Genomic DNA, 26941 nt, shown 5'->3' with positions numbered 1-26941 from the left:
CGCCATTCCTATAACCGAAAGAACTTCGGTTACTGTTCGGGTTCTCTTCTGGATGTCCTGGTTTGAGCAGCCATATCTGCAACGGTAAAGTTCGTTTTTTGGCTGTCCCAGTTAGTTCGGGAGCCACTTCTATAAGCAATTAGGGTTATATTTAGTCTATCTCTGTATGAAACGTGGGCGTTTAGATAATGTAGTGGGACCGTTCTGTACGAGCTACTATGAATGTAACACTAAATTATAGGTTCAGTGGTTAACTGATGTTTGGTGCAAGTTACTGTAACGAGTTTGATTGTATCTCAGAAGGACGTCTCACCTATGGTTCGTTTAATCATTTAGTTTTATCCAAACTGGATCCGAATCTGATACAGAGACCATCAGTTACTGACACTTTCGAAACGTTGTCACCTTTAAAATGTTTTCAGGCGTATGTCTGTTCAAAATATCGGTCGCGTTATTCTGTTCAGACAAATACATTCATTATATAACCCCCTAGAAAGCTATATATAATATACCTATTATATATATATATATATATATATATATATATATATATATATAGATAGATAGATAGATAGATAGATAGATAGATAGATAAATAAATAAATAAATAAATAAATAAATAAATAAATAGATAGATAGATAGATAGATAGATAGATAGATAGATAGATAGATAGATAGATAGATAGATAGATAGATAGATATAGATATATTCCCATATTCCTACCCAGCTTGCGGGACACTGCATCAGAAGTGTCATTGTTCATCTCACCGACTCCAAAACCATGGATTCGACACTGATATTGGTCATTTTCTATCATTTTTATATATCTCCTCCCTCCTCCCCCAAGATAAGGCTGAATTTGATTTAAACAAGATTGGAAGTGTCACTGTTCATCTCAGAGACCCCGAAAACTATGGATTCGATACTATTATTGGTCATTTTTTAAAATCATTTTTATATTTCTTCTCCTCCCCTCCCCAAATTTGTGGGGCTGAATTTGGATGTAAACGGGATCGGAAGTGTCACTGTTCAACTCAGCGTCCCCGAAAACTGTGGATTCGTCACTGATATTGGTCATTTTTGATCATTTTTAATGCGTCTCCCTCTTCTCCTCCCCTAAGTTGCACCGTCAAAGTGATATGACAAAAAACATCCCTGGACTGAACCTCATCTATGTTAAAAATTTGATGGAGATCGATTTGGTGGTTCAAGTTTTATAATTATATATATATATATATATATATATATATATATATATATATATATATATATATATATATGTGTGTGTGTGTGTGTGTGTGTGTATGTGTGTGTGTGTGTTTGTGTGTTGCGCCAAAAGGTTTAGTTTTAATAATAATATTTACATCTTTCTCTGAAGTACTGGCTTCTTTAGATATTTCTTCGTTGTTTCCCGATTGCTGTTTTTGCACATTTTCTTCGCCAAAATTAACACCACTACTGTTGCTTTTTCATTTTAGCATTTTTTAAAAAACGTTTTTTCGATTCTTTCTCTGAATTATTATCTTTTTTCGATTTTTCTCCGTTGTTTTTGGGTTTCTTTGTTTACACATTTTCCTCGCCTAAGTTAACATACTTGTCTCTTCTCCGCTTTAACTACTTTTGTAAAATGTTTTGCGACATTTTGCAATTGCAAAGTATGTTCTTATTTCGACACCGTAAACGCGTCTAACTCAAGCAAATCTTCTGAACTGCTCTAATTGATCGAACATCAAAGATTGCTGTGAGATAGTCACACGCTACGAGTCTTTACTTTTATTATCCACTCTCTTCTGTTAACAATTTTCCCTCAAATATTTTTCAATGAATGAATGAAACCAAAACAACAAAGGAAAATCTTTATTTTTACCCTTCTTTTTCGTTAATTTTTCCTTCGGGGCATTTATCGAAATCCATTGATTCTGCTTGCTGTGATGCGAATTGCGGGTGGTGGGGACGACGGTGAATGATTCAAAATAAGCGACCGATGAGAGTCACGTGTTTTGTTAGTTTTGTCGAGGTCAATGATTTCTGGGCTCAAATATGTCCATTTCCTCTTAACCCTTCAGCCAAGGTAAAGTTTTTTTGTTTTTTTTCGGAACCTCATTTTATGATCAGAAAGGAACTGATTCTTTTTCTGCCTGCCTGGCTCAGTCTGCAAAGACTTTGGGTCAAAGAAGATACGTGAAAATGTAATCATTACTATGTCAAATAGTAGAACAACTCTATTTCCATACCCCCCGAAATACTCTATTCCCACACTTCCCCCCGAAATGCAAACATTTTTAAAGAATAAAGACGACGTTGACGAACATAGCGGGCATTATGCAGAGTCGTTTTGACGTCTGATTAACGCCATACTACGAGCTTGACTAACGAATGGGCATCAAAATTGTATTCAGAGTCTCTGATTAGGACGTAGTATTTGTCAAAGTTAATCACATGTGACTAATTAAGCTAGAGCAGAAGCTAATCTTTTACCCGCGGTTTAGCGTGCGACACAACATTTCGTATTTCGTATTTCTTGTATTTTCATTTTTACAGACTACGCATGCGCTGATCTACTTTTCCGTAGTTGCCACATTTATTTTTCTCACCCGATGTATTTGGGTTATATAAGTTAATCATACCCAAATCAAATTTTTGTTATAGGGGTCTACTCAAAGTAGACTCTGAATACCAAAAAGTGCACCTTCCTTAGTAAAGAGTTAGTATGCTACTAACTAGTCTGTTACTAAAACTCGATTAACGAACTCTCTCTGAATACCGCCCAGCATGTTTAGGAACTGTTTAGTGACATGTTTTGTTTTGAAATAGAGTACATGGAAAGTAATTGTTTCTTCCGAGAAAACATTACAAATATTAAAGTAACAAAGTACACTGTCAGAACTCTTTGGGAGCATCGACCCCTCTGGGCCCCCTTCCCTACGCCACTGATGGAACTTAAAAACTAGCATACACACAGTATTTCAACAAGAAATGAACAAAATAAATTTTATTTTGATTTATATGTTTCTAGCCCAGTTCATCTTTTGGAACTGTCTTTTGGAGGGTTCGTCTGCTAACGTGATACACAAATTTTCACAGAACTAACGTACACAAACTTAAGAATTTAAAAATATTTGTTGGAAGTTATTTCTGAATAAAATAAAGATACTAATATTTATATTCTGATAGCTAAGAAAGCAACGGATATCACTTTCACACTGGTGATTTCACTTGTTCACATTTTCTTGAAGAATTGTGCAGCAGAACATTCTATAAACCTTTGTTTTTTTTTTCTCACTGATGTAGACATTTGTTTCTCCATTGAATAACTTAATTCCTTGCCTATATACGGCTCCTTCATTTCTCGGAATGTCTTCTCTTTTTGTTATATTGTTCTTATTTACTACTCTTTTGACATGAAATTTACCACATACATGTCTTTGCCGATTTTACACATACTAACATTATAAGAAATACCGGGCGAATTCGTTATCAAATTATATTCCTACAACAACATATTTATAGACATGCGACAATCATTTTGGACATGACTGTATATTTTCAAATGAATGCAATTTTAAGAAATAATCGGCTTTATTTTTTTCAATGATCTTATTGGATCAAAAGATCCAATATATTTCAATCAAAAATTTTACTTGTACGCCTTATATCTGGAAAATGGTGTAGCCAAACCCAAACTATCACTTAACTCAGTATGATGTGTTTATTCCGTAGAAAACACGAAAATTCGATATAGGGGACGTTCAAAAATTTTGTAGAAACTGATCCAAAAACTAATTATTGGCAAAATCGCAAACTTTTGATGCATTTTTTGGATCATTCCGAAAATTGTTGCTGTTTTAATCTAACATGTTACCGTGAGTGAGGACCTCTATAATTAAAAAGAAACCATGTTTTGTCTTTATTAATTGTATTATTATGGGATTATAATTACTCCAAGGTGAAAAAATGAAGATAAATATAATTATCATGATTTTGTTTTCGTGTAGCTACCTTTCTCTAGATTTTATTCATATGTTATGCATATACAAGACAAAAGAGATTCTTAGCACAGCATACAATAACTGACATTATATTAAAAAGACTTTTCTGTTTGATATAACATTTTTCTTAAGTTAAGCTTTGCATTTTGAATTGTGTTATTTGCTAAAAGTTGTTTACTGTTAATTTTACTCATATAGTGATCCTAGCAGTCGTGGTAATCACTAAGGTAAATAATCTTAACTGTTGTGATTCACAATTGATGGTTAACCTTAGAACTAAGAGGTAATTTTGTTAAAACTCTTGTATAATGTTGCTAAGACTCGTGTATAATCCTCTTCTCGATTGAAACATAGTCCCGATATCTTTTAAACACCATATTCTCAAATCCACCAACGATACAAATCTCTATGGTCACCTAATAACTATATTCTTCAAACACTATATTCCCAAATCCACCAAGGATACAAATCACTATGGACACCAAGTCCCGTCATGTTTCAAATGCCATATTCTCAAATTCACCAAGGAGAGAAATCACTATGGACACCAAGTTCCCACATGTTTCAAATACCATATTCTCAAATCCACCAAGGATACAATTCACTATGGACACCAAGTTCCCACATGTTTCAAATACCATATTCTCAAATTCACCAAGGATAGAAATCACTATGGACACCAAGCTCCCACATGTTTCAAATACCATATTTTCAAATCTACTAAGGATACAAACCTCTTTGGACACCTAATCCCAATATATTTCAAAAACCATATTGTCAAATCCACCAAAGATACAAATCTCTATGAACACCAAGTCTCGACATGTTTCAAACACCATATTTGCAAATTCACCAAAAATACAAATATCTTTGGATAACAAGTCCCGACATGTTTCAAACAACATATTCGCAAATTCACCAAGAATACAAATCTTTATGGAGACCAAGTTCAGACATGTTTCGAACACCATATTTACAAATCCACCAAGGATACAAATCTCTGTACACACCAAGTTTCAGTGTGTTTCAAACACCATATTTGAAAATTCACTAAGGATACATCAGAGACAAAACTTTCATTAGTGCTTGCACAAAATTTCTCGTATTTTGCCTCGTATTCCATAAATCTTACCTAATTGCAGTCAATAGTTTATAAGGTAAATTTGTTTACATTATTCTATAAAATACAGATTTATAAACATAACAACTTAAACTGTTTTTAATTTAACAGAAATGTTATTGGACAGATTGGTACAGTATATCTAACCCCCGGGAATCATATGGTGACGATGAAGATATTAAAGAGCTTATAGAGCTTGCTAAAAAGAGGACCCCATGCGTCGCTGAGTACACCCAGATTGAGTGCAGAACTGTTGAAGGTAACTTTCTAATGTATTGTTTTTATATATTTATTTTGGTGTTTCAAGTGAAGAGTAGAATATAAGTAGTTTTAAAGCTCACGAACTAATTACATGAGTTATATAAAATTAAATATTTACAAATTTTGTCGAAAGAAGAAAAAAATAGTTAAGAATGCTCCAATAACATTGCCAGAACGAACTTGAAAAGAATGGAGAGATGGAGCGGGAAGGATACCTATGATTGTTCCTACATGTAAAAATAAATCTTTTTATCCTCACCTCCTTGTGTTTCTCACAAAAATTCGCAAAATTATCATCTTCTATGATTTACGGTTCCCGAGATATGGCTCCTTAAATCTCCCGAAATTCGAACTTTTTTTTTGGTCAATATCTGGCGAACGGTGGCCAGTTGGCCAGTGGCTTCCGGTTACTATTTTGTACCAAAATATTCATCATCCTCTTAGGTATTCAACACCAATATAATCTCTCTATGACTTATTGTCCCCGATATATGACTCCTCAATTTTCCCGAAATCGAAACTATTTTTGGCCCATATCTAGGACACGGCGAGTCATAGAGAGATGATATTGGTGTTAATCAATACCTAAGAAGATGGTAAACATTCTGGTACCGATATTAACTGGTAGTCACTAGCTAAACCAGTGTCCAGTTGGACAGTGGCCACCGGTTACTGTTTGGTACCAAAATGTTCACATGCTGTTAGGTATTGATCAACACCAATATCATCTCTCTATAACTTATGGTTCCCGAAGTATGGCTCCTTAGATCTCCGGAAATCAGAATTTTTTTTGGCCAATATCTCGGGAACGGTAAGAGTGACGCTAAAAATTCTATCACTTTCTCAGATAATTTTTGATGCTCTGTCGAATAGAGGGCTCAAATTAAAAAAATCATAAATAACAGACGGATACACCGACATAGAGAATTCAGTAACGAAGTTTTTAAGTTTGTTGATTACACCAGTAATTTTGATTCTTCAGTCATTAACAAGTATGAAAGAACAAGAATCATAAGCCGAGAAATGTTAAAAGATTTGTTAATTTTATGAAGCATTAATATATAATAACTATGATTTGAAATCAATCAATCCGAAATGAACATAAAAAAATAGTACTTGTGTTATGTCGGAAATGAAGGAATGCTGATATTGTCAATTTTCTGTCTGTAGGAAAAATACCGTACTCAGAGACCAACCAAAACGTAACCTGTGATATGCAAAATGGATTACAGTGCTTAAATTACTTGAATGAACCTGATGGCTGTATGGATTACGAGGTAAGTTATGTTTTAAAGTATTAATAGCAATTACAGTTTTCCTATTATGTACAGTCTCTGGTGGGCCTGTGATCCATCTCATTACCTTAAAGAGTAAATGAATGAGTGATTTCGAAAAGGTCATGAGTCAGAAAATTTAGATTTTTCTTAGTTCAACGTTTTATTTATTTATTTTGGAACACCAATTGTTCAGAACAAGTTGTTCATTTCGTACAATGACAAAAAAACTACTTTTTCAAAGAGAAGTCGATCATTTTATCTGCATCAGGATTTTCAAAAATTAACTAGTGTTTTTTTCGATTATCTCATAACTTCTTTTCTGACTCATGACCTTCTCAAAACTACTGATACAAATCATATCGCAGTATAGTCCGCGTCACCCGAATTGGTGTGTAGCATCAGCGAATAAGCTCACAGTGCACTGTTACTAACAGTAGACCTTCAGGGAGGAATCTAATCACTCATAATTGATTTTGTTCGTATTTGTGGACAATTATGAATGATTAGCGGACAGGAGTGGGTTGAAGTGAGCAGCCACTCACGATAGAGCCTGTTCTTGCTTCTCCCGCCAGGTGCGAGTTGTATGCAGTGATCTGCTTCTTAAGCGCGAAAGGCACTATCCCAATTGACATTCATCATCAGTTATGCGAAGTAGATGGGCCACAGTGTATGGAAGTCAAAAACGTGCGGAAGTGGGTGAGAGAGTTCAAGGACGAACGTTCGTACAGACATCCATGATGAACAGTGTTCTGGCCGGCCTTTGGTTACAGCTGAAACAATTGCAAAAGTGGAGCAAGCAATGCTTGAAGATCGGCATGTGACAGTACGTGAGCTGTGTGAACGGATCCCGGAAGTCAGTAAGAGTACGATTCACATGATTTTCATCGAACATTTACATTATCACAAGGTGTGTTTGAGGTGGGTCCCAAAATAGTAAGCGAAGACCATAGATGGCAACGTGTTGAAGCGGCCCACGGATTCTTGGAGCGCTATGAAGAACAGGGCGAGGAATTTTTAGAGTCAATTGTCACGAGCAACGAAATCTGGGTGCACTACACAACATCTGAAACTAAGGAAAAGTCGCGTCAATGGCGGCATTCGAATTCGTCGAAGCCGCGAAAGTTTAAACAAACAGTGTCTGCCGGCAAAGTAATGGCCAGTGTGTTCTGAAGCAGAAAAGGTGTATTGTTGTGCGAATTTATACCTAACGGCACCACAATAAACGTTGATTGCTACTGTGAGACTTTAAAAAACTGCGTCGTGCCATTCAAAGTCGAAGGAGGGGAATACCGACTCATCATGACATCCTCAACCCATGCTGCCCGTACAGCAGAGGATCTCCTGGCCCAATTCGGATGGGACATCCCCCCGTCCCTTCTACAGCCCAGACTTACCTAGTAATTTCCTGAGTTGAAGACCCGCCTGGGTGGAACGCATTTCCAGACCGGCGACGAGTTGTAAAACGAGGTCGAGTGCTACCTGCATAACGTGGCGGAACATTTCTATGACAAGAGTATACAAAAATGTCACAGCGCATGAAAAAATGCATCGATCGCAACAGAGATTACGTAGAAACATAGCTGAAAGTCCAGCCTTTGCGTCGGTGTAACATTTGTCGACAATAAACGTGTTTTCTATGTGAAAACAAATGAAGACCTTTGTTCAGAAGCCTCTGGGGCCTATCTCTAGCACACAATTCTAGAAGTTAAAATCAAGATGTCTACCCACATTTCAATTATCTTGATTTATACCACTTCCGGTTACAACATCATCTTCATCAATTACCTTAATTCTTAACTTTTGATTGTTTACATTCTGGTCAAAATTGATAGTGATCGATCGCCAAGTTCTTGAGATTTCTTTTGTCTTCCAAACATACGGAGAAACATGGTAAATAGATACATAAAAGAGTTTTGTTAATCAAACTCCTAAGAAATGGGCTTGAGTAAAAGAGAAGACACTGGTAATGAAAGAAAAGCCCTTTATTTACACTTCATTTGCACTAAACCTGAACTCTCAGCTGTTACACTGTCTTTTTTTTTTTTTTTTTTTTTACCGTTGGCAACACTTTACCGGACAAATGGCGCAAATTTTAAATCTTGCGTAAATTTAGGTACGCCCATTATATAATGAAAATTCAATTTCAAAAAAGCAGGCGATATTTAAGCAGACTTGAAGAAGTCAGTAAAATTACACTATTACAATTCCAATTCATTACAAATAAAACAGAAAACAGATAAATTAAAGGTCAGCATGTTAAAGGAAATATAGTCTGAGTGAAGCATGAACGAATATGTCATTTGATTTCTACCTTTCTATTAGTTTCGTTCTTCTACGGATGCAAGTGTTCTTTTATTGTATTTTTTCTCATCTTTCAGAGGATTTCATTTCGATTTCAATATTTTTGTTGTACTGATTATGCATGTAGATGCTTCCGTTGTTATATAAAGTTATTTACTCTTATATATATAATATTGTCAATGCCAATTGGCAATCGTAAGATTTAATTATTAAAATATTGATGTGTAAACCTAAAAAAAAAAATTAATTACATAAATCAATTACTTAAAAAGCAAATCTGTCATACTTATCAATATTGTCCAAGGGTTTCCCCGCTGCACACAAATTGAGGGACAAGTGACCTTCTTATTTCAGGACAATTAACATATATTCAAATGTATACCTTGTTTACTTAAGGAAACGTTATGCTATTCTTATGTACTGTCTCCAAACTTTGTTAATTACATTTGATTGTAAAAGTAGTTAAAAGATCTATTAAGTGTTTTATGATGTCTAATGAACTGATGTTTTATTTGGAACAGGTCCACTTGTATTGTGCATGTGACGAGGCTGCTACAACAGAAGTGGACACCACAACAGGTAATCAACTATTACTTAGAACATACACATATGGAAGGCTAATTAAGAACCTGACATACTAAAAATAATACAAAATTTACCATTTTTCTTTTGCTTGTTTTTCATAAGTGAAAGGAGATAATGAACTGTAACTTACCACAATCATAGATAACGATATTCTACAACAGCAAATATGAACCTGAAGAATCTTCAGTGTTCCCATCTACAGAAATTACAGTGTTTCCATCCATAGAAACTACAGTGTTACCAGAATAACATTCCACCCAAAATCTAAGTTAAGACAGTAACCAGAGGAACGAACTCAACTGCATTTGATTACATATCATGTGGCTTTGCTATCTTGTGAACTGCAATTTTTGAAATATTATTTGCATTTAGTTTGTAATAAACAAAATAGTTTTAACATACAGATATTAAAATTAAATTAAATTAAATTTATTTATTTATTTATCGACACAACAGGCATTACTGCCGAATTACAGTGTCTACATATAATACATAATTTTAAAGTTGATACAATTAAAATTGCTTAATACATAATTTAGCACAAAATCTTGAGTTAAAATAATACAGTTTACTTGATTTTTTTTTTTTTTTTTTTTTTTTTTTTTTTTTTTTTTACAAAATACGCAGTATTACTCTTTTGAACAACTTTTCACAACTATTGAATATATCTATATCTTCATAATCCTTACTGATTTTATTGTATGTAGCACAAATTCTCCATCTAGGTGACATATGCAGTGCATTTGTACGTGCCTTCCTGTAGTAGAACAGGCCACTATTCCCCTTGCGTGTTTTGAGGGTTGGAACCTGTACCATTATCTTTGTAATTATGTCTGTACAGTCTATTTTGTTGTGCAAAAGTCTGTGCAAGAAAATGAGGTCGTTCAACGTCCGTCTTTGTTCAAGTGTCTGAACTGTAAAGTTCCCAAATAAATTATCATATGATTCATATTTTGGATAAAATCCTGTCCTTTTGTATGTGAGAAAACTTACGTATTTGCTTTGTATCTGCTCAATTTTTTGACTACGGGTTTTCACGGAAGTGTTCCAAATAAGTGACGCATATTCAAGTTTGGATCTTACGTAGGAATAGTAAAGCGTTTTCAGAGAGTTAACATTCGTAAATTCTTTAGTTGTTCTGATAAGAAACCCAAGATTTCTATATGCATCCTTAGTAATATTTGCTACATTATGCGAAAAGGTTAATTTTTTTGTCAAATATCACACCTAAGTCTTTAATTGTATCTAATTTTTCTAAACTTATTCCATTGATCGTGTAAGTAAAGTCATACGTTTCCTCACGTCTACTGTATGTCATGGTCTTACACCTATTAATATTTACTGTAAGTCTATTGCTAGTACACCATTTTAGTATGTTAGTCAGATCTTGTTACAAGAATAGACAGTCATCTATACTTTTCACATCTACGAATATTTTCAAATCATCAGCAAAAAGTATTTTATGAGATTTTTTAATGTAACGTGGCAGATCATTAATAAATAATAAAAACAAAATAGCCCATGATTAGACCCCTGAGAGACTCCAGAATTTACTTGAAAGCTTTTAGTAATTTTATTTAAGAAGTAGTTCACAGGATACCAAAAACATGATACGTAATCAAATGGAGTTGAGTTCGTTTCTCTAGTCTCTGCCTTAACTTAGATTTTGGGGGAAATGTTATTCTATAATCTATATAAATGCCAACATTGACAATTCTTGAGGTTCATATTTTCTGTTGTAGAATATCATTATCTATGATTATGGTAAGTTGCAAATCATTATCTCCTTTCACTAACAAAAAACAAGGAAAAAAAAAGAGAAAATTTTGTATTATTTTTAGTACGTAAGGCATTAACTATGAATAACTTTACTCACAATAATTCTATGATATAAATACCTTTTACATTCTGTATTAACACAAAAAATAAATAATCAAAGTGCAGGTAATTCTGATTTTCAATATACACTAATATTAAAGATAATTAATAACAGGTACATCTATTTTGGCGAATGTATACAGTGTAAAGTGAATATAGATCTCTTTTTAAAAAAAAAAAAAATAAAAAATAAACAATATTATACAATATACAATATAATACCATATAGATTATGTAAGTTTTGACAAATGAAGGAGGAATTTTTCCGCAATCGAGAAATTAATTACTGGCTATTAAAATAAAAATGGCAAATAGAAGGCTAAAATAAACAATCTGTGTAATGCCTACAAATTATTGATTAGGCCATGCACTTCTTCAGCTTGCAGCTAGAGAGTCTAGCATGTAGTTTGACGTTTATATGTGTGCGAGTCAGAGAATAATCAATTTATGGTTATTAATTGAAGTTGAAACTTTCCGAGATAAGTTATCTCCTGTATTAAAAATATTTTAAATGCACACTTCAACTCACTACTGTTAGTGAAACTAGACATGTACCAAACGGGAAGAGAAGAGTCGGTTTGTACCTAGCTCCACTAAGTAGAAAGGATAGATTTTGTGACTTCATGTGTTTTTTCTGATAAATGTAAAAGGTGTCATTACACAATCTTCTTTAAATAAAAACTGAACACATAGGTACTTGTGTTTCAAAGGGTAGGGCCGTGGTGCCTCAGTGGTATAACGTTCACCTCTGGTGCATGGCGTTCTTGGTTTGATCCCGACTCGCGCCAAGTGAGGTTTGTGGTGGACAAACACCATGTGCGTGAGTTTCCTCGAGGTACTCCCGTTTCCTCTCACTTTCTTCATTCCACCATTTCATTCACTTCTCATCATCACCATCTTCTTTAGCCTAGCCGACATAACCGTGAGACGTAAGATTTCATTTTTTTCTTTAAAGGGGTGTATTTTCAGAGTTATATACAGAGTTATGAAAGAATTTTGTTTGTAATAAAAATAATACAACGTCTTTTTAATACGAGGTAACTAAGATTTTTTGTACGAGATTGGACTTCTAAAATTAAATTATCTTAATGTGTTGTACATTCAACGAATACAGGTCTAGTAATGTTGTTTGCAAAATGTTATTATCTGATGACCATTAATAGATCGATTGTGAAAAGTAGACCGAAAAAGAAGAATACGAAACTAAAAGAGTCTAGGGCAGAGAGATATCTTCGAAATCTCGTCATACAACGAGGAAAAAGTTAATTCATTTCAAACGATGGAGAAGTAGCTCTTAGCTAGGAAGTAAGTGCAATTGGTCTATTGTATATTAAACAAGATTATAATTATAGGGTAACATTTCTTCTGTAATACGAATAAAAATATATAAGAATATTAGGCAGAAATGCAAAATTTAATATTCTGCATTAATACAATAACCTTTACTGCAATATGACTATGAAACATAATTTACGAATGTTTTCCATCAATGAATAATTATTTTGAAATTTCTAGTACGTTTTTGAATTTCAGTTTTCTAATTGATAATCTTTATTCTCTGTTTTTGCAACGGAAATATTACTACTAAAGCAAAGTAATCATCAACTGTAGTTCTCAAATATTTAATGGATAGATTGATAATTTAAAGTGATGTTTAAAATTCTGTTTATTCTTAATTTTTCCAGAAGTAATACCCACATTTACAACTGCTCCAACACCTGTTGTGTGTGATGGCTGGTCCCAGTGGTACAATGATAGAAATCCCGAAGTAGATTCACTAGAGTGGGAGAATAAATTTGCCTTTGATTTAAGGAAAAATGGGTTTTGTTCCGATGTAAGTAGAATCATAATGTTTGTTAGATATTTAAGCAAACATTTATATCTTTTTTAAATATTAGTTTTCTCAAATTTATTACATGGAGGAGAACTTACTGGGTATTTTGAGATTCTAAGATAGGGTTAACAAGTTGCTAGAATAGGGAGTAAACACGGGGCGCAAAGATTGGCAGTTGAAAACTGGAGCGTTCAATATACAAGGAAATCAAGTCCACTTTAGGCTATTTTTTGGACATATTTTATCTTTAAATACTCCATCTGAAGTTTCTTTCAGAACTTAAATGTCTCACGTCCAGATATTTAAATGACTTACAGTGTAAAATAAATCGTATTAATTTTCCCGTGTACTTAAACACACCATACAAACTTTATGTATCTTTTTCTCATATCTCAAACGCACCATACAAACCTTATGCATCTTTTTCTCATATCTCAAATGCACCATACAAACTTTATGTATCTTTTCTCATATCTCAAATGCACCATATAAATTTTATGCATCTTTTCTCATATCTCAAATACACCATACAAACTTTATGCATCTTTTTCTCATATCTCAAACGCACCATACAAACTTTATGCATCTTTTTCTCATATATCAAACGCATCATACAAATTTTATGAATCTTTTTCTCATATTTGAAACGCACCATACAAACTTTATGTATCATTTTCTCATGTCTGTGGTAATAGGACTTGAATCTCTTATGCTGTAAACTTCTTAACTCTGTTTGGGAAAAGATTTTGGGTAGGCAAATAAGAAATTAGATGACTAATATAAACTTTGAATTTCATGAAGGTAAACAATAATATCTCTGATTGTGGTGTTTTAACAGAAAATAAGGCGCTGATAAGCTTCCGTTACACCAGTAATGAACCTTTTGATTTTTGGGTTTTAATTATTATTGGGTTAGGATTTTAGGGTCGTGATGTAAGATAAAAGGCAGAGAAGAGGTGCTAAAGTAAGGCGTAAAAGGAATAAAATGCTATTCCCATAAACTATTTTGAGAATTGAAAACAATATGTATACACTACGTACGTCTCTGTAATATGTGCTTAACAGAATTAAGCGTGTTAAATTGTTGAATGTAAGCGTGTCTTTACTTGGAGATAAAAAGTGTTGGTTTATGTTAAAACTTCTTTCCACATCGACAGAGATCAATATGACAAGCTTCTTATATACTCGGAAGAGCATATTTGTAAATGTTGCAATTACAGCATTCTGGCTCTTCTGAAAAATTACCTCAAGTTTTACTTTGGCAAAATCATTTAACTGAAGTGATGTTTCCAGACTTTAACTAATACATATTTGTTCAGAAATAAATGCCCAAAACTAGAAATAACGTACCATCTGCTAAATCTGATAATATAGCTCACTAAAGGGACTAAATTTCATTGTCTGTAAATTACTTAATGCTGTACATTGTAACGTGCTTAATACCCTAAAGAATTGGACTTCAGCAATATCTCTGGATGAGGAGAGTAAAAACCTCCTTCATTTAATTAAATAATTGGGAATATGTATAACTTTTATATATATTGCAGGACATAAAGGCTATATGAAAAAAAAAACATATTAATAATAGCTTAATTATTATTGTGAGAGAAAAATTAAATAACAATACACAAGGAACGATATAGTCTCCAATAAAAGAGGTCGATCCAATATCGTTATATATCCTAGTGTAAATCTTACTATTTCAAGAATGAACCAAACTATTTGGGTTATTTTCATAGGTTAAATGACAAATACTATCATTCAGCAAAAGAGACAACAATTTATAAATATTTCAAATTTAATTGTATAACAAATGTGCATGAAAAGTCATAATAATTAAATAAGACTTCACAAAATTGTCAAAAAGGCTTCAGACTACATTATATATATATATATATATATATATATATGATCTTATAATAACAGTACAATGAAACAAATTCTAATAGGATTCTACACTGCTATCGTAGAATAAATTCTACATTAATTTTACGAACTTACTTCCACTTTTGAACAACTCTATTAAATTTTAACTCCACTCCACTCATAAAACAGACACATTTAGAACTCAACTATTATCGTAATAATATCATATAAGATACGGAAAGATTTCTCGTACATGTTTAAAATTTGTATGATTTCCAATATTACTATTTGATTACTCTAATTCGAAAACAATATATAACTATAAATTATTCTTTGGACTTCTAAAACATTTTCAGTTTTTTTTAGTCGTTATTTTACACCCGTTGCAGTACAACTTGCCCATTTGAAAATTTGCTTTAACTCAGTCATCAAACAGCGAACTAATTACATATTAGTACCGGTAGTCGCCACCAACGGCACCACTAGTAGATGTTCTTCAAATCAGTTGACTTTTTTTTGTTTTTCTGTAAGAAATTGCAATCGTATTACACCGTCGTAGTTGATTTCTGGAAGGCAAGATTTTCCAACCATAGTAAAAGTAATGACTGCTTTAAAGAAATATAATTTATTAATATTAATTTGTGTGTGTATGTGTCTTTATCTTCACAGGGAACAATTACACAGATCGAGTGTCGAGAAGCTAGCACAGACGTTCCTTATACAGAAACTGGCGATAAAGCATCTTGCAATTTACAACTTGGTCTACTGTGTCGAGATAGTGATCAAGAGCCTGGAAGAAAATGCAAGGATTACAAAATTCGATATTATTGCAGCTGTAAGTTTAATCTATGTCTATTAGTTTCTGAAGTGATTTTGGTGTAAATATATTTTATCAAAATAATGTAATCATTATTTCCACAAAAAAGTCCAACAAACAGACTACTAATAACACATAGTTATTTTAAAGTTCCTTTATGGATCTGAGAGAAAGTCAAACAGGTGGACAGCTTAACAGTTTTAATTACGATAATGAACTTCCAGTAAGGATTAACATCAGAAGCATTTACGATGCTTGGCCTGCACAATTTCACTCTTAGGCAGTGGCGGACCTAGCCCGGGGCCGGGGGGTCTAGGCCCTCCAGTATTTTGAGTGACAGAAAGAACTTAAGCTATTATTTATACATTTTTGAAAGTTTATAGTAAACTCATCATATGCCTATCATAGTCTGAGTTCTGGCTGCCCCCCGTTTTTACATTCTAGATCCGCCACTGCTCTTAGGCATTGCTTTTAACTACATTGAGAATCTTTACTGAGCAAGCCAAACAGAAGCTTCATTATATAAAGTTTTATAGCGTTTCTAAGTACAAAATTTAGTCTAAATTATTTTTTATAATGTTTAAAACAATTAAACGGATTGAGGGTTGGGTTTTCGACTTTATTTTATACTACTGTTGTAATATACCATTACAGTTGAAAGTAATGGCAATTTTTTTTTTACGCACCCTGTACCTAGCAATTTTTTTTTTTAATTCAATTTCGGTTTAGTTACACAATTTACTTACTCTCTTTACTTCGAATTAAATATAATAAACCCAAAGGTTTTGTTAGTAACCATATTCCCACTGTATAATATATTTATTTACATTTTGATTAAGTGTAAATCCCATTTTCTGATATATAAGTTGAAAAGTTTCAAGGTTTACCATTCTGACGTCATACCGGAACATAGTTCCGTTATTGGATATAAATTTCCTTAATTTCAGACCAATGTAGATTTTTGGCCAGGTACCTAATCTTTCCCTCACCCCCTCTCACTAGTCCATAGTCACTTTCAGATCCGGTTATATCTGGATTTGCCAAATTTCCATTCGCTTTGTAATTTCCGCGGCTAAAGTTTTCTTTCTGATTGGAGGAATTCTCTTACCTCTGGCTTTTTCGGCGCAATGTTATGAGAATAATCAAGAACGACTCTACGAGCACAGCCGTGGAAATCAACTACGCTATACTGGCTGGTAAAGACGTGGATTTCGAGTGTAAAACAGGTAAAATTTAGACTAAATGTCATCGTAAACGTCGTGTGATCAATCAGGAGCCAGGAAACCCATATTTTTGTTGAAAGAACTGCAAAACCAGGGGAAAATATCTGATTCAGGATTTCAGTTTGCAGGAAGCCATGTTTGCTGCCCAGATAGGATAGACAATATAGGAAAGTGATTTTTTTTTATCTTTTCAAATTCAATTAGGGATTAGGGAAATTACGACCTGATTAGTGCATGTTGGTCGTGTATTAAGTAAATGTGAATTATTATTATTTATTTCGTAATTGCATGTATGTAGTAGGTTTGATAGTATTGTAAATAATCATAATGGCAGCTTAAGTTAGCTTAAAAGGGCTCCTATCCCCTTTTCTGAATTGAACCGGTTCTAGCGGGGGAATGGGTTAGTTATTGTTCGTTTTAGGGCCTTTTCCCCTTTCAGGGGAAGGGTCCCTACATAAACCTCCTTAAGGTGCCCCCCGGGCATCAACTTTTGGTAGTCATTATGTAAACAATTGGTCAGGTCAATTGGACCTAGTGGTTATCTTTCTCATTTTGCCCCCTCTAAATTAAATAGAGCCGACGGTATATATCAGAAGGGAGTATTTATTTTGTCAACATGCATGTAACTAAATGGTGCATGTTTGGTTTAGTTAGTTGTTTTATGTATAGTATTAGCAGTGGTGTATGTAGTTAGTAGTTTTGTGTGAGTGTGTGAATTTTCGATTTGGACAGTGTATAAATATGTGTTAATTTAGTACCATTTTCCTAACAGAAATAAACCAGAGTAAATATTAAATTTCTGATTAATGAGTACAAGTATACATTTCAGTACACGGTAAATTATGCCTCCACTACAGCGCCACAGCGTCCAGTTTTCGGTAGTCAATTGTTTGTTGACAGTACGACATCGCATGACTTAGTGATTTAGATTGTTTGATTTTGGACAGTTATTCTCAAATTACTTCCCGTGGACATGGTTTTCGGTTCGGATGAGTATACCTTCATATAAGATAGCATGAGATCTTACTGTACTGAAAATTTCAGTTTGCTAGGTCCAATAGAAAATGAATAATCCGCTGAAATAAAGAACACCTATTTTCTTAATAGAAGTAAAACCCATATGCTGTTACTGTTTGTTTAAAAATGTAGTATTAAATTCTTTTTCTTTCCCGTGGCTGTAGAAAATTCCATTGTTGCTTCAGTTTTATCAACAAATCAGAAATAGATTAATCGTTGACAATTTAACTTTCCGTAAATACATGTATGATTTTTTTTAAACCTGCAAAGTAAATACAATTTGGGTGCTTCGAAATAAAGAGTACGTGGTTCGATGAATGTGATCGTGTGGTGGTTTGAGCGTGATAGATTGTGATAATTATATATATATATATTTATTACTGCGTAATGTAAATATGTGTATGGCCTGCGTGAAAATGTACGAAATAGGGTGTTTATAAAATATTATTTCGTGCGAAAATTAGTATATAATGAATGAATGTAATGAAATGTTAATAATATGATATATAATGTGAACGAGATGATGACCCCTATAGTTAAATGAATAGGCCTAGTGAATTTTATATAGTGAAAATACGAATGTGTTTACGAAGAAAAAAAAAAAAATATCTCTCGCGTTTAGACTTCTACACCGGTGCATTCATCCAACCGAGTTTGCTACTTGGATAGTAAATTATAGTTGGGAATTGTGTGTCACTTTGCATTTATGTACCTCATAATAACAGCCCCAGATCTTAAGCCTTTCAATAGATAGAGTAGTATCATATGGGAATTACTTCTAAAGGTCGACAGAAATGATAATTAAGAAAACCAACTGCTATATTCTGTGATCATCGAAAAGTATAGGTTTCGGTCCTTTATACCTTTAACATTCATTGCCTCTCAGAGATTTTTTTTTTTTTTTGTCGCTTACCTTATTTATTTATTGTGCAGTGTTCATATAACTCAGTTCGGACTATCCGATTAAATTAACTGCTACTAAATATAGCGTACCCGGACGTCGACCCCTAGTCCCCTTAAGTATTTTTCATGTCTTTTCTTAGTTTAATTAGATGAGGGAAATTAACGACGTCCCAGACGGTGGCATGTCTGCGCTGGGTAGCCATCGGTGATGTTTCGGTAATTGAAATCACCGATCCAAAATTCAGTTTATTTATTTAATTTTTTTTAATTTTGGCGAATTACTAATTAGGGATACCTTAGCTATTACTCTAATTTCATCCCTATTCTGGAATCTTCTAGTTTCCAAGAGGTCGGATGATTTTTTTTTTTTTCTTGAAATTCTAAATTAGCGCCTTCTCTAACCTTCCGGACGATTTCCGGGAACCTGCTGGTTTGGGCCGGATACGGGGATCGGATTTCAATCTTACAACCAAATACTTGTGGGATTGGGATCTGATGGACACAGAACTTGCATCCTTGGCAGCAGGGCGTTCCTTGAGTCTACGTATTTGAGTAGACCACCCTTTTGGCATGTTAAGAATATTTTGGCTATGGATTTGTTGAGATAGAAATTCGACTTTTGTCTTTGTAGCGTTAGTTATTTCTCACTTAAGTCTTTGGCGCCACTATTCTTCGTCTTCCTTCTTCTCTATCTCTCTCTGTCTTCATTACTTCGAGATTTTTTTTTTTTTAATTTTTCAACCTTGCCCCCCCCCCCCCCCGATTTCTGGAACTCATGAAAATGTACAATATTCATATAACTTATTTCGATCGTATGTACTAACTGAGACATCGAGGGATGCAATTCGTGGAGGTATTGCAGCACATCTCATTTTCGCGATATTCAATCCACCACGGGAGAAATTGACGGGAAGGTACACTATGCTTTTAGATTCCTAGAGACCTTTGTTATTCATTGATCATACAACTTATATCAAATGGATTACTGATTTCTGGTTTTTATTTCTATTGATTGGTCATATAGTGTGTATGTATTAGTAGTCTGGGCCCACTAGTTTCCAATAACATTGATTTTTTTTGTTGTATATACATCTATATATATGTACTTACATAGTTTTAAAAGTTACGTGCCTGCTCTATTTGTTGCATTTTCCACTTCTTATGTCAACTTATTAAATAACACCAACATTTTTTTTTTTTTCATATACGCGGATCTTTAGTAAATTGAAAATGATTATTGATTATCGGGTTTATACATATAAAATATAATGTTGCAACCTTATGAGAGAAAAAGGTGAATTTTGATAGTCAGGGTTTTGTTTTGTCTTTGAGCCAAATAAATATAAATATTTATAAAATATGAATACTTGTCGAATATGAATGGTTATGTAGAAGTTAAACGTCGACGAAATATTAAGATAGATATTAAAGTGAAATTTATTGTATTGACTAATATGAATACATATATATATATATATGCGAGTATGTATGTAATGGGCTCGGTATTTACCCTGGTTTTGTTTAGGTTGCCATAGGTTTTTGACACCCGACCGTTACCAACTATTTGTGACATATAGTGTTACCGCGTATATTGTAATAAATTACATTTTGTTGAGTGGTTACTGATGTCTGTAACTATTAAAGTTGAATATAATGTTAAATACCGCATGTAAGTAAAACGAGTAGCAGGTCGTAAGATAAGTAAAATAACCCTAATCCTCATCCAAATTTATTCGCAAGATCAAAGTGAAATTAATAATCTACGAAACAGTGCGCCCCTCCAACGACTTTTTCCATCAGTAAAACATGGAACAAATCCTTCCCCTACGATCGGACACCAAACTATTCAGTATCTAGAATTTTTGACTACAAGATCTATACTAGGAAAAAATTAGTGATCTTAAATTCAACAAACTGAAATCTGTTTAATAAGTTAATGTGAATCCCGGAATATGGAAATATGTTCCCAATATCTGTGACTGGATTTGATAAGTTTTCCTTAATATTGACAAACTTTGAAATTTTAGATAAAGTGCGTCGAGTGACGAAATGAGAAATATAGATATACATATATGTGATATGAAGCAATTAGTTGTCTACAGTTAAGACAAAAACAATTGAATACTCTCACGGACACAAACCACAGTGCATAAAGAGAGTTGAAAAGAAAAAAAAAAAAGGGGGAGCTATTATCGATGTGAGAACAAAGACTCATAAAATCGTCGAAATGTCTCCTCTTGGGACAGAGACCTAATAAAATGTTACTAAAGTGTTTTTTTTTTTAAGAATGATTAACCAATTATATATATATATATATATTTTTTTTTTTTATTTTTTCTTTCTTTTTCCGCAACGATATATATAGATTCATTACACTGAATCCTAAATGTATTGATCTTTGAATTTTTTTTATTTTTTGTCTTTCATTTTTTTCTTTTCCTTTTGTCAAATTCTCTTTTATGTAATGCAACTTTTAATATATATATAGGAAGAGAAATGTGTTATTTGGTCTTGATAAAATTAGCGAATTTCTATGCATGTTAATGAAACATTCTTTCCATGTATTAAATTTTTTCCCTGTTATGTCCAACTAATTTTGCTTTTATTGAAATGTAATAAATGTATATAGTAATGTAGTTAGGTTAGTTTAATTTAACTAAATACAACCCGAAGTATACATTGTCCTGTATGAATGTGTGTGTGAGTGAAATGTAGGTTTAGTATTAAGTGCATCCATTATTTTGACATATATGTGTGATTTAATATAATTAATGGTAGTTATCAATTAAACTCATTGAATGTTAATACTAACTTAAGTTGGCTCTATGAAGGAAGTAAAAAGGACTGAAGTAGCCTGAACGAATGATCAGCATGGGAGAACTGTGAGAGTCAAAATTTTCTACGAATATGTAATACTCTGATTTTTTTTTCTTTCTGTGGTCGTTTCTAACATGCCATCAACTTCGTCGTTTATTTTTCAAATATTGGATATTAGTGGAAATATTGAATAAACTGTAGAATTAAACTTTCTCATCTATCTCAGATCTGGATCGGGATAATTTGGTAGTTAGGGTTAAATGGATCTAGATCGGGGATGTATGGGTTAACATGTGTCTACCGTTGATCACGTTAATACCAGATATTCAATTAATAGCTATTGGAAATGATCACAATTAGATAATTATTCGCTTTCCTTTACCATATTCCTTAAAATATCTAGTAACAGTTTTCCCTTTATCACCTTCTTACTTTACATCTTTCCTCTTCTATCTTCTTTCTTTTCTTCATCTTCTTCTTCTATTTTTTTTAATAAAACTGGAAGGGGGGTCGTGACTGGGAATTCTATATGTAATAAACACGGTCATGTATTTATTTATTTTACTTTATTTTCTTTAGAAGTCCGAAAAAAAGGTTTTCTCGTTTCGATCGAACCTAGTATGTTCGAAATTAAGAAATGGAAATTATATTCCAATGTAATTAGGCATAAGCTGATAGCTTCATGAACATCCCCACCAGGGGTGAAGGGTTCCCACTCACGACTTATTCTGTGCATCACTTTTGTTGCAGATTTTTTTTTTTTTTTCAATCAGTTTTAGATTGACGAGCGGTGACAGGATTCGTTGTTATGGCAACAGTGGTTGCTGTGGCAACGGCCCCATAAGCCAGTTTTACTGTTACGGAACTAAAATTTGGTGCAGACCCACCTAATGGTGTAGAGTTTGATCTCAAAGGTTTTACATGTGAAACATCCGATATATATATATATATATATATATATATATATATATATTCTTATTTACGAAAAGATAATTGCTTTTATGAAAAATATCTGATGTTCTAAATGTAAAACTTCCTGGATCAAACTCCGGACCATTAGGAAGACCATCCCAAATTACGTTCCTTAACATTATAACTAAAATTATAAAAAATTTTGTGCGCAAAATACATTTCAAAAATATATTTTGTACTAAATGGAGAAAATATTTACCATTCTGCAGCAGAAGATATTTTTCTCTGAACATATTTGATTAGACACTTCTGTCGGATAAATTTTTAATGGTAGAATCTACGGACGTTCTTTGTGGAAGCCTCCTTTAAATTTTAAAAGCAACTATTGAATATAAAAGCATTAATATAATAGAAAAATATTTAAATGTCTTATAAGATTGGCTTCTCGCTATCTGATCTCAGTATTGCTACAAGCTATTTATGTCTTGAAATTTGTAAGTGTTTGCATATTTAGGTCTCTTGAGAAAAGGATCAACTGTAAGTTTCTCTGAATGATAAAATTATTGATTTTATACCAATTTTGTTTTAACCCTTTTACTGTTTTATTCAACTTCCTCGAATAACTATTCATCTAAATGATCTCCAAATAATAAAGTAAAGTAAGAAATTACCAAAGTTGAATAACGTTGTGTCAATGTTGGAAAACTTATCTAAATCATCCTATTATTCACTTGACTATACAGTTTGAACGGATCATACAGTTCTAATTTGCATAACACATATTGTAGAGTTACCTTAACAGATGAAGTGGCAGAAATATTTATTTTTTTGAATTGAACATATAGAGCGTCTTATGGTTAAAACTTAAATATGCACTTCTGACGGAACCAGCAGCTACTGAAACATTGAAATTTTTCAACTTAACCCCTTTCTGCGTAATTTTTTTTCTTTTAGCGAAAAAAAAAAATCAGTATTGGAAATCCTCATATGGGAACTTGCAAAATGGATTTTAGATTTTTCACTTAATTTCGACGAGAAATAAGTAAATGCCATATATGACACACTTACAACTCACAAAGAACATGTCAGATGACACCAAAATCTCTTATTCATACACGTCAATATCTCACACAGCAGACAAAATAGTCATTTGATTCCTTTGATATATCACAAAAAAGCTAAAGTGAAAAAGAGGTATGTGCCATATATGACACGGCATGTGGTAAGGGGTTAAAGCTTTTAACATTAAGAGAAAGATAATTTAAAAATAGAATGATCATCATCATCACAGGTATTCTGCCATGTTGGTAGATCGCTTGCCGCAACTGAGGAGCTTTCATGCTCCATGGTCTTCCGCTAATCTCTTTCTCTTCATGTATAATTATTCTGTTTTGATATCGTTCATTAATTGTAGCCTCCTTCATCCCCTCCCTTTCTTTCTTGGCACCATACCCTCTAGCAAGTCCCTTATGACACAGTTCCTTCTTAGCCAATGTCCCAAACAGTTTCTCTTCGCCTTCGTAATAATATTTAAAGTTGTCCTTTTCTACTCCACCATTCCTAAGACCCTATCATTCGTTTTACGCTCGATCCAGCAAATTCTCTCCATTCTTCTCCACACTCACACTTTGAAACCTTCCATAGTTTTTGATGATTTTTGCGTAATATCCATGTTTCTGACCCATACAATACAATACTCCACACGAAGCATTTTATGAGTCTTTTTCTCAACTCTTTATTCAAGGTCCCACAAAATAGTATTTTCTTCCTCGTAAAGGCTTCTTTCGCCGTTCCTATCTTTCCTTTTATTTCATCTTCACATTTAATATTATTGCTAATAATACTACCCAGGTACCGAAAACTAGTTACCTGTTCTATTTTCTCCCCACCTACTTCTATATTTGACACCTATCGCTTCATTCCAATCACCATGTATTTTATCTTTCTAACATTTTTTCCATCCCATATTCTTCAGAGCCCTTCCTCAAGTTTTCTAAAATCTTGTTGATTTTCTCTTCAGATTCCGCAACAAGCGCCATACCATCTGCAAATCGAAAACACCTAATTATTGTAGCTCCTACCAAAATAGCGTCTTCACTATGTAGGCTCTTTTTCATTATCTCTTCAAGATAGATATTGAGTAATGCAGGCGAGAGACAGCATCTCTGTTCAACTCCTCTTTCAATTGAATTCTCGTCTGTCATTTCCTTCCCTATTCTAACACTTGCTTGTTAGTTTATATATAAGTTTCTTAGGAGTCCTCATTCTTTCCATTCCAACACAACCTTCTTTAGAACTTCCAACAACAATTCCCAATTTAAAATATTAGTTTATTTATATTTCTTGGTGTATATATAGAAGATCACTATGAAATTTAATGATTGGAGAAATTTCTTCAACTTGTAACCGAAGTAATAACGGAAGATATAAATGTTGGTGGATACGTACCGTAGTTTCTTTTTAGATATAGATACATAGATAAATATAGATAGATAGATAGATACACATAGATATATAATGGTCTTTTTTCCGTAGGCTTTGCTTCTACAGAAGCAACAACTACTGTGACTTCGAGTTTTGGTACTCCTCCTCCCCAGTGTGATGAAAGCAGGTGAGTTTGTAATTCTGATTGTCCTTTTTTTCACAGATTAATATCTAGAGAGACATATTTTCTCATAGCTATGTAACTGCGTTTTATATAGAACAAACGAAGAGTAGGGAAATATGTTTTTCTAGTTCTTTTTCTTTCGCATAGAAATTAAGAAGATATATATTCTAGAAATAACGTAAGTAAAAGGCTAATAGTCACCGCAAGAAACAAACTAGCTCTAGGAAGTACTTTCGAAGAACATCGTCTTCATCGTCAGCCTAGGGACACTTCAAAAAGGATTTAAACCATAAAAAGAATTTTAAAAATGTACGAAGTAAAAATCTTCTTGTCACTATAATTAGACATATGTTAATAGTAATTCACTTGTCACTGTTCACTGTTGTTTACAGTTTTTTTCTTTCTTTTTTCATTATCTTCCAGACGGTGAAAATGAGTAGCTAAAACTTTGCTTCAAATGACATTTATGTCACCTTTATCTGAATTGAGTGCCGGTTTCTCCTTATGAATGTAATAAGCTTCTTTAATTTTCCGTTCAGTTGCTGTTTTTGCTTTCTCAATCAAACATGTATTAACAATGTTGTGATTATTTTCTTTGAGATGTGATGTGAATCCAGATAACTGTTGTAAGCTACGAGATTTGGACGTGCGAATGTGCTCAGCGATTCTGGTATTCCTTTTTGTTTGACCTATATATATTTGGTCACATAGACATTTAATCCTATAGACGCCACTACTTTGTTGGGGATCAGTAAAAAATGATATAAAATGTTGTAATATATTTTTCTATAGATTTAGGAGGAACTTCGGAGACCTTGATGTTACATTTATGCAATGCCTTCTTAATTTTTGCCGAAATATGTGGAACTAGAGCGAGTTTTTGATACTCATTTTAGCCGTCTGGAAGATAATGAAAACAGAAAAAAGAAACAGTAAACAACAGTGAACAGTGATAAGTGAATTACTATTAACATATGTCTAATTATAGTGACAAGAAGATTTTTACTTCGTACATTTTTAAAATTCTTTTTATGGTTTAAATCCTTTTTGAAGTGTGCCTAGGCTGACGATGAAGACGATGTTCTTCGAAAATACTTCCTAGAGATAAGGTTTGTTTCTTGCGGTGACTATTAGCCTTTTACTTACATTATTTCTCACCATTATCACCGCTCACAATATAATGATAAGATATATATTTTATTTCATTTAACCGGATATATAGACTGAATGATGCTACCTGTGTGTATTAGAATTAAGTGTACCTTTGCCTCTTGTTTTCAGATATATTGGACTTATTAATGGTCCTAATCCGCTTCCTGACACAGCTTTCAGAGCAAGTAGTAGTCTTAAACCTTTATTTGGTCCACATAACGCTAGACTTGATTCCAAAGCTGGAGCCTCTTCAGGTAAACATCTTTTTGTATCGTTATTTGAATTTATATTTTCTCTAAAAATACACTTTTAGTTTTATTGTTAGTATATATTTTGTATATATTGTATTATTATATATTATTTTTTAAATAACTGTATT

At 33.1% G+C, this 26941-nt stretch overlaps 1 protein-coding gene across 1 annotated transcript in view; it reads left to right on the top strand.

Moving 5' to 3' along the window:
* The window catches only part of Hml (hemolectin), a 403631-nt gene that overhangs the window by 161458 nt on the left and 215232 nt on the right, over positions 1-26941 (top strand). The window contains exons 44-50 of the mRNA XM_081740590.1: positions 5223-5370; positions 6543-6649; positions 9472-9529; positions 13099-13247; positions 15783-15948; positions 25338-25413; positions 26692-26816. Coding sequence (XP_081596716.1) covers positions 5223-5370; positions 6543-6649; positions 9472-9529; positions 13099-13247; positions 15783-15948; positions 25338-25413; positions 26692-26816 — 829 coding nt within the window. The remainder of the gene's footprint in view (positions 1-5222; positions 5371-6542; positions 6650-9471; positions 9530-13098; positions 13248-15782; positions 15949-25337; positions 25414-26691; positions 26817-26941) is intronic.

The sequence above is a fragment of the Thermobia domestica genome, chromosome 15, assembly GCF_964235325.1.
Source record: "Thermobia domestica chromosome 15, izTheDome1.hap1.1, whole genome shotgun sequence".
Classification (NCBI taxonomy): domain Eukaryota; kingdom Metazoa; phylum Arthropoda; class Insecta; order Zygentoma; family Lepismatidae; genus Thermobia; species Thermobia domestica.
Note: the sequence above shows the minus strand (reverse complement) of the source record. Positions and strands in the feature narration are given on the sequence as shown.